General features: G+C 33.5%; 1 protein-coding gene across 11 annotated transcripts in view; it reads right to left on the bottom strand.

Moving 5' to 3' along the window:
- Positions 1-2,700: 2,700 nt before the first annotated feature.
- Positions 2,701-8,838, bottom strand: part of LOC138915035 (zinc finger protein 383-like) — a 54,133-nt gene continuing 47,995 nt past the window's right edge. For all 11 annotated transcript variants that reach the window (XM_023651301.2, XM_070224230.1, XM_023651306.2 and 8 more), the window contains one exon: positions 2,701-5,609. In XM_023651301.2, the coding sequence (XP_023507069.2) occupies positions 4,132-5,609 (1,478 nt within the window). In that variant the 3' untranslated portion in view covers positions 2,701-4,131. The remainder of the gene's footprint in view (positions 5,610-8,838) is intronic.

Here is an 8,838-nt window from a genome sequence, read left to right as displayed (position 1 = left end):
CTTGATGTCACTTTGTGCAATTTAAAAGTAAGATATCAAAGGATAACAGTTTTATCTTTAGGACAATTTATCCGAGGGGAGTGCCATCAGCATCATGGCAGAGTGAGCTTGCCCAGTACTCTCTCCCCTCCAACATACAACAAAAAGGGATATCCATACTTCTGTTGGACATCCATCCAACAGAAGACATCCTAACAACACAAAAACCTTGGAGAGACATGCAGCCACATGACGGAAGGCAGAGAGGCTGGAGCCCCCCTCAGAGGAGCTGGAACTGGGTAAGAGAGAACTTCACTCCCTCCCCTAAAGACTGCAATTGCTGCCATAAGGGGATCCATGAGAGGAGTGGGGGAGGGGTCGCACATCCATGGGATCACCCAGGACTCCCTAGGGCCCTTGCAGCCTAGAGGGAAGCTCTCTAATGGGGCAAAAGCTTTCACATGGGGTGACCTATCAAGCCAAGACCCCAGGAGACCACATAGCGAGAGCTGATCAAGAAATCCCAGAATGCATCGTAGAAGAAAGTGCCCCTCCCCCCACCTGCTCCATGCTGTTCCAGTGCCTGGGATCTCAGATAAGGCAGAGGGCTGAGTATATGTGGCTCTTGACTCCCACTCAGTGGTGATAGGCTGTAACTGCAACCAAATAATATCAGAATGAGAAAGAGTCAACTTTCGAACATCAGACACTACACCAAATCTCCAGACCAGAGAGAAAATGACAAGCACCCAGAACTCAGCCCTGAGGACACAGAAATATGTAAGCTAAACGACAATGAATTCAAAATAGCTATCATCAAAAAACTCAATGAGGTAAAAGAGCATGTAGAGAAACAATTCAACAAGTTCAGGAGCTACTTCACAAGAGGTTGAAACTATAAAGAAGAATCTATCAGAAATATGAGAAATGAAATACACAATGGAAGAGATAAAACAAAATATGGATTCCCTGAATGTTCGTGTGGACACCATAGAGTAGTGAAACAGCATAATCGAAGACAGACATGTTGAAATGTTCCAGACAGAGGAGAACAGAGAACTAAGACCAAAAAGAAATGAAGAAAGTCTCCAAGAAATATTCAACTCAATGAGGAAATGCAACAGAAGAATTATAGGTATTCAAGAAGGTGAAGAGGAGAATGGAGCAGAAAACGTGCTCAAAGAACTAATAGCAGAGAACTTCCCAAATCTAGGGAAAGAGAGGGAAATATGTGTGGAAGAAGCTTCTAGATCTCCTAGATTTGTCAATGTAAAAAGACCTACTGCAAGGCATATAGTAGTAAAACTGGCAAAAATGAATGACAAAGAAGGAATACTCACGGCAGCAAGGCAGAAGAAAATAACCTATAAAGGAACCCCTATCAGACTTTCAGTGCATTTCTCTGCAGAAACCTTATAAGCTAGGAGAGAATGGAACAACATATTCAAAACTTTAAAAGACAAGAATCTCCAGCCAAGAATACTCTATCCAGCAAAAATATCCTTCAGATGTGAGAGAGAAATTAAATCTTTTCCAGACAAACAAAAGCTAAGGGACTTCATAGCCACAAGACCCCCCCCCCTACAAAAAAATCCTCAAGAAGGCCCTCATACCTGAAAAAAGAAAAAAAAAGGAGAAAGGAGTCACAAAACACAGAGTAAGGACATAAATAGGTAGACAGAATCAGAATAGGATAGCAAATATTCAACTATAGCATTAGGCTAAAGGGAAGGAAAACACCAAAAACAAAGACAATCTTGTCACTTTAACCACAAACTCACAACACAAGTTGGAATAAGACGTGAGAAAAACAACTTATCTGAGTATATCATGGGAGTTTAAAAAGTTAGATATATCTTATTTAGGACATTGAACATACCTTCATAATTGAAACTAAAATGAAATTTTATAACTTTCCTAGTTCAGGTTTACAATTAGAGTTAGGAAAGTCATAGACTTAGATGTCAATCTTGCTATATTTTCATATGCAATAGTTCTTGATGTTTTGAGAATTTTGCCTCTATAGATGGTCTGGATATAGTTTTCTGTACAGGCAACAATCTAAGTTAATTTCATTGCACTAGAAATGGTTCTAAATCTTCTAGTCAATTCTGGAGACTTATAGCTTTCATACACACATTCCTTATTTTTAAAAATTATTAATAAATAGTTATATGTATAGACTATATAATCTTTGCTAGTTCATTTTCATTTTTTCTGATATTGTAATATGTCTTGATATAGTGTTGTAAGTTCTCCTGTGAGTAGTTTTGCTCACCTCCCACAGGATTTGCTGTGTAGAATACTCAGTGTTGTGTCCAAAGAAATTGTAGTCTAAATTTTTATTTCATTCTTAACCAAATGTTGGTTTAAACATGCACTGGATAAGGAGTCAGATGTTCCTACAATCTAATATTATTTTTTAACTAGCCAGATAATGTGGGCAATAATATTCTCAACAGTGTTTCATGCTGATTGGAATTTTAGGATTCAGCATAAAGGGTTAGATTTGAATGAAGGCACTATTCATTATATTTTTATGGGTTTTTTTTCCTTCAGGATGAATCATCTCATGACCAAGAAGGAATGAACAATGATGACTTTGCTATATTCAGTAGAGGTTTAAGGTTTTTCTTTAATATTAAATTTCTGATATTAAGTCAAGTGTGTACCACAGTTAAGAGTGTTTCCATAAACAATAAAAGTCAAAGGAAGAAATAATTTTGACAATGGATTATATTTACTGAGTATGTTACAGTCTCAACTATAAGCCATTTATGTATAATCCTTACAAAACCCAAGTATGCTAGTGAATATAACCATGTCCATATCACATCAAATATAACAATATATATGTATAAATTTTTGAATATGAATATATTGAAATGGAAATAATTTTTTAAAAAATTAAATATTCCCATAAATACTTATATTTATGCAAAATCATTAGGAAAAACTCTGCAATAAGAAGTAATATGGGGAGGAGAAAAATGGCTAGCACAGTGTGGTCAAAAGGGAAGTCAGCTTAATCTGTCATGTTTAAAATCTGTGCATGTTAAAAAGTACAAATGGATTATTTCAGCAATGAAAAGCAAATAAGCAAACACAATGTATCAAGTGGAATGCTAAATGAGGCATTCTTTAGAATCACAAAAAGTGGAGTCAATTACAGTATTTAACCACAGATATTTGGTAAAAATAATGGTATAGTCACATATATTAATACTATTAATACACTTACTTACATGGGATGTTATGTGTAACGTATCTTGTCATTAGAAAGGCAATTTATGAAACTATTTGAATAATATGATTACATTTTCCTTAAAAAATTTATGAAAGGATTTGTTCCAACAATTTGACAATAGTTACATCTCCTTGGGAGGATAAAGGTAATTTTGTTGGCCTCTTTGTAGTTCTTTAAAAATTCAGAGAAAATTACTACAACAAAGTACCAATTTTATTAAAAGAATATTAATTTGTATATAAAAGTACAGTTTTATCAATGTTAAAACATATTTCTTAAAGTAACATTTTAAATAAAATGATACAGATGCAGAGATATACAGTTAGAAATTTATTTTTAAAAAATCAATTGAAGATTCTCCAAATCGGATGTGGGATATAAAAGGACTGTCATTAAATCCAAGCTTATAATACTAAGAATATAAAATGTCATTAAACTATGCATAAAAAGCATCAGGAAATAGTTACTGGATAAGTGGTATTGGAATAAGAATTTCGGTGAGAACAAAATAAATTTAAAAATTTAATGTGCAACTTACGATAGTACTTTAGTTATGTGCAAACCAAACTAATCATAGCTAAACAAAAAATAAAGTGGATTTAAAGTATTTTTAAATAATAAAAATGCAACAAAGAAGGTGTTTCACTTTCTACACTCATGATTAGAAAGTTTTTGAAATTTAGAAAAAAGTGAACTGTTGATAAAGGCTTTCCAATGTTCATTTTCTTCTTATGATAGTCAAACTGTGAAACACTTAAGGCATTCTTGTATTAATTATATTTTTATGTTTTTCCCACCGATGAATTTCTTAGGATTTCTCCTATTAATTTTGTTTCCAGGGTTTATCTCTCACGTCAGGTGACCTAAAAGACATGCTCAAAAGTCTTACAAAGCCTCCTTTCATACTATTTCTTACCATCATGAACTTTTTGATGGCGATTAAGATTTGAACCTCTTGCAAAAGCCTTCCCACATTCCTTACATTTATATGGTTTCTCACCAGTATGAATTCTTTGATGCAGAATAAGGTCTGAAGAACGAAGAAAGGCTTTCCCACATTTGTTGCAAGTATGTGGTTTATCGCCAGCATGAATTCGCTGATGCCGAGTCAGGTATGCTGCACAAGTAAAAACTTTCCCACATTCATTACATTCCCAGGTTTTCTCACCAGTGTGAATTTTCTGATGTTGTATAAGTATTGAATCTCTACTCAAGATCTTTCCACATTCCTTACATTCACACAATTTCTCACCAGCATGAATTGATTTATGTCGAGAAAGTTCTGATGAACGACGAAAGGCCCTTTCACACTCCTTACATTTATAGGGTTTCTCACCAGTATGAATTCTCTGATGCTGAGTAAGGTCTGAAGACTGACGAAAGGCCTTCCCACATTCCTTACATACATAGGGTTTCTCACCTGAGTGAATTCTCTGATGTGCTGTAAGTATTGAGGCAGTACTAAAGGCTCTTTCACATTCCTTACATTTGTAGGGCTTCTCACCAGTATGAATCCTCTGATGGCGAATAAAGGCTGAAACATTACTAAATGCCCTAACACAATACTTACATTTGTAAGGTTTCTCACCAGTATGAATTCTTTGATGTTGAGTAAGGTATGAGGAATGACGAAAGGCTTTTCCACATTCTTTACATTCATTGGGTTTCTCACCTGTGTGAATCCTTTGATGTACTCTAAATATTGAACTAGTACTAAAGGCCTTTCCACATTCATTACACTCATAGGGTTTTTCACCAGTATGAATTCTCTGATGACGAATAAGGGCTGTACCATTGTTAAATTCTCTAACACAATCCTTACATTTAAAGGGTTTCTCACTCATATAAATTCTATGATGCAGGAAAAAATGTGAGGCATTAGTCAAGGCCGTCCCACTTTCCTTACATTCATTAGATTTTTCTCTAGTAAAAATTATCTGATGTTGTATAAAGTCTGAGCCATTATTCAAAGACGTCCTACATTCTTCACATTCATAGGTTCTCATACCAATATGCACTGTGTGATATGAAGTAAGTTTTGAAGTCCTACCAAGGGCCTTCTCATAGTCCTTATAGTCATAGAATTTCTTGCCAGGATGACTTTCTTGATTTGCAGTAAGTTGTGAGTCTTCTCCACAGGCATTTTTATATTTTTTGCATTCATAAGATTTCTCTTCAGTGTTAAATGTTTGATGTAGTGAAAGAGATGTATGCTGAATGAAAGAGGATATGTCTTCAGAGGTACATGACACTTGGTTAAAATGTCTTTCCTGAGATCCCTGTTTAAGTCCATGTTTTGTAAATCCTTCCATTTTAACACGTTGGGATGAATCCATTTCATAATTATCCTTTTTCAGAGACAATTTCTTATTCTCTTTATATTCTGAAAGAAAACACAAACAAAAATGTTCACTTTTTTTTCTTGGAAGACACAAAACTTACAATAGAAAAGGGAGAATTACACTGACATAAATATCTATAAATGTGAATAGAATATATTGTTCTCTTATGGTGGTGCAATTTGAGAGATAAAGTATAGAAATTGAAAAGTGATATAGAAAGGTAAGGGGGAAGCAATTAGGAAAAGATTAAATCAATGACTCTCAGATTCTGGAACAAATTCAAAATATACTTTGGCAAAAAACTGGAAGCTTGATAACATACTCTGTTGGAAGGCTATAGGTAAGTAAGTCTCTCTCACATATTGAGCGTAGCAAATAAAAATGACACAACCACTATAGAGGGCTATCTGCCAGTTTCTAGCAAAATTATATAAGCATTTACCTTTTGACCCAGCAGTCTTAGTTCTAGGAACCCAAACATACACTTTCTGGGAAGAATCTGAAAAGATTTATGCAGAAGGGTATCCACCACAGAACTATTCATGAGAGCAAATGACTAGAACCAATCCAAATAGCCATCAATGTGGTACTACTTGAACTCATATAGTATATGCACACAACAGAGTTCTATACAACTGTATAAAGAAATGAGAAGCATCTATATATCCCTATGGCATAATCATCATGATTTTTTTTAAGTAGAAGAACAAGGTGGAGCAAACGGTATCTAGTGTATGCTACCACTTATATAGAGGGAATGTATGAAGATATATACATACGTGCTCACATTCAATGAAACAATGAAAGGATAAACCATAAAGTTTATAAAAGATCTCCTATGTTGGAAGGAATGAAAACAGTGGGAGGGGACAAGAATGGAAGCTAGACTTCTATGAGTATATGTTGTTTTGTAGATCTGACATTGGAACTTTGTAAATATTTTATAAAATTGTAACAAATTAAATAATAAATGCAAAAATATGAAAAACAAAGTTAAATAGATGAACTTTGTAAGGTACTGGGCTGTTCTATAAGTAGAGATAGAAGGTAATTCTAATGTTGCTAAAACATAAGATTTGATTGTACTTACTAATGGGTTACCAAACACACTATTGAAAAATGTCACATGCTAGTTATGTGAGTGTACTTATTACTTGAAATGTAAAATACACTTTATAATCACTTCTTTATGTATATTTCCCCCAAAAATATTGAAAAAAATAAGAGGAATAAAGGGGAATAGTCTCAGTTCATCTGATGAGGCTGGTACAAAATGAGACCAGGACAGTATTAGAAAGAAAAATTATGATTCAATCTAATTAATGAATATAGATGTACAGATTCTAAACAACATATCACCAAATTGGATCTAGTAATTTAATAAAAAATAACATCATGACCATTTGAATTCATTCTAAAAATATAAAATTAAAACAGGAAAATTTATTAATGTAAGTCACTATAATAAGGGGAAAAAAAAACATGATCCCAGAAGAAAAAATAATTAAACAAAACTCAGCATCCAACATAAAGTAAACCCTTATATGCTATGTATAAAACAGAATTTCATTATACTAATGAAGTGTATCCTCATAAAAATACAGCAAAAATACATACAACAATGAAAGTTTAAAATCAAGCCCAAATTCAACTTTGTGCTATTCTTTCCAAAACCCCCCAAATCAGAAGTCTAGTTATCAGAAAAACATCAGACAAATACAAATTGATAGATATTCTACAAAATACCTGACCAGTATTCCTCAAAACTGTCAAGGACATAAACAACAAGGAAAAATCAAGAAACTGTCACAGACCAAGAGACATGGTCTAAATAAAACTAAATAAAATGTGTTATCCTGGATTAGGTCCCCTAACACAAAAAGGACATTAGTGGAAAAACATGAAATCTGAATACATACTGCAGTTTAGTTAATAAGAATGTACCAGTCTTGGGTTCTTAGTTTTGACAAATATACCACAATAAGGTAGGGGGTGAGGGCTATACGGGAACTCTCTACACTATTTTTGCAACTTTTTTGTAAATATAAAATTATTCCAAACTTTAAAATAAAAAAGAAGGAAAAAACCATACTCATAAAAATCATTAAAAAAGATGAAAACACACAGCAACACCACTTCTATTGAACATTTCCTGGACGGTATAGCCACTGCAGTAGGACTAGAATGAAGTATTAAGGTTACGAGCATAGGAAAGTAAGAAACAAAACTGAAAATATTTGCAAATTTTGTGATTGTCTACATGGAAATTCTAATTATTGGAATTATTCTTATAACTAATGGGTCATGGCAAAAGTCAACATATAGAACACCAAGAAAGAAAAGTCTATATTATATACCTTTTTGATTTTTGTCACTGAATCTATATGGAATGATTTCCACATCTTATTAATAATCATAATAAAAAGAAAACAAGTACAGTAAAAAAGAGTGCAGAGAGAATAACAGGCCATGTAAAAGAGGGAAGGAGAATTGAGAATATAAATGTGAACATACTTTATTCCTGAAAAAATAAATACAGAAAGGATAAATCAGACTAACCAAAAAAAAAAAAAGGTTACCTAGAGTTGGGGTGGCAATGGATGAAGCAGATAGGGATGCGAATATGACTTGTCTAAGTATAATTTTCATAGTTTTGACTTTTGAAGCAAGTAAATGCTTTACATATTCCAAATATAAACTAAAAAATATCTAAACTCAACAATTAAACTGTATATTAGGTTGAAAATCCAGAGAACAGAATTAATCTAACAACTTTTCAAACTAAACTCTGACTGGAAATCCTTAGAGTAACACATTCTAAGCAAAAAACAAATTAAAAAGAAAAAAAAGGAAAACAAAACTAAGAAATCTTGAACTTTACTTAGTAGGTTTTTTCTCAGTAGTTGTGTTAGTTTTCTAATTCTGAACCTATTCTATGGCATTTAGGACAGAAGACGCATAAATACACTCATATTGTGGAAAGCAGCGTTTTTTCACTGTTCAAGGTAAAGTTACAAAATTGAAATGCAGAAAAGTGAGACAGAATCTCATCTTTTGGATTTGAATTTAGAGTTATTAGTATGACTCAATGATAAGAACAGGTTTCCTCTTTCCAGTGAATGGGAACAGAAGCAGTGATAGCCCAGCAGTAATGAGCACACTGAATACTCAGGTATTGGTCGCTGAACACTACTCCTTATTAAAAGAAACTAAGCCTTCTTCACGAGTTGGCTAATTCCAAGTGGGGAGCAGCGAAAATACAAGATGAGC

Source organism: Equus caballus, chromosome 10 (assembly GCF_041296265.1).
Source record: "Equus caballus isolate H_3958 breed thoroughbred chromosome 10, TB-T2T, whole genome shotgun sequence".
Lineage (NCBI taxonomy): Eukaryota > Metazoa > Chordata > Mammalia > Perissodactyla > Equidae > Equus > Equus caballus.
Note: the sequence above shows the minus strand (reverse complement) of the source record. Positions and strands in the feature narration are given on the sequence as shown.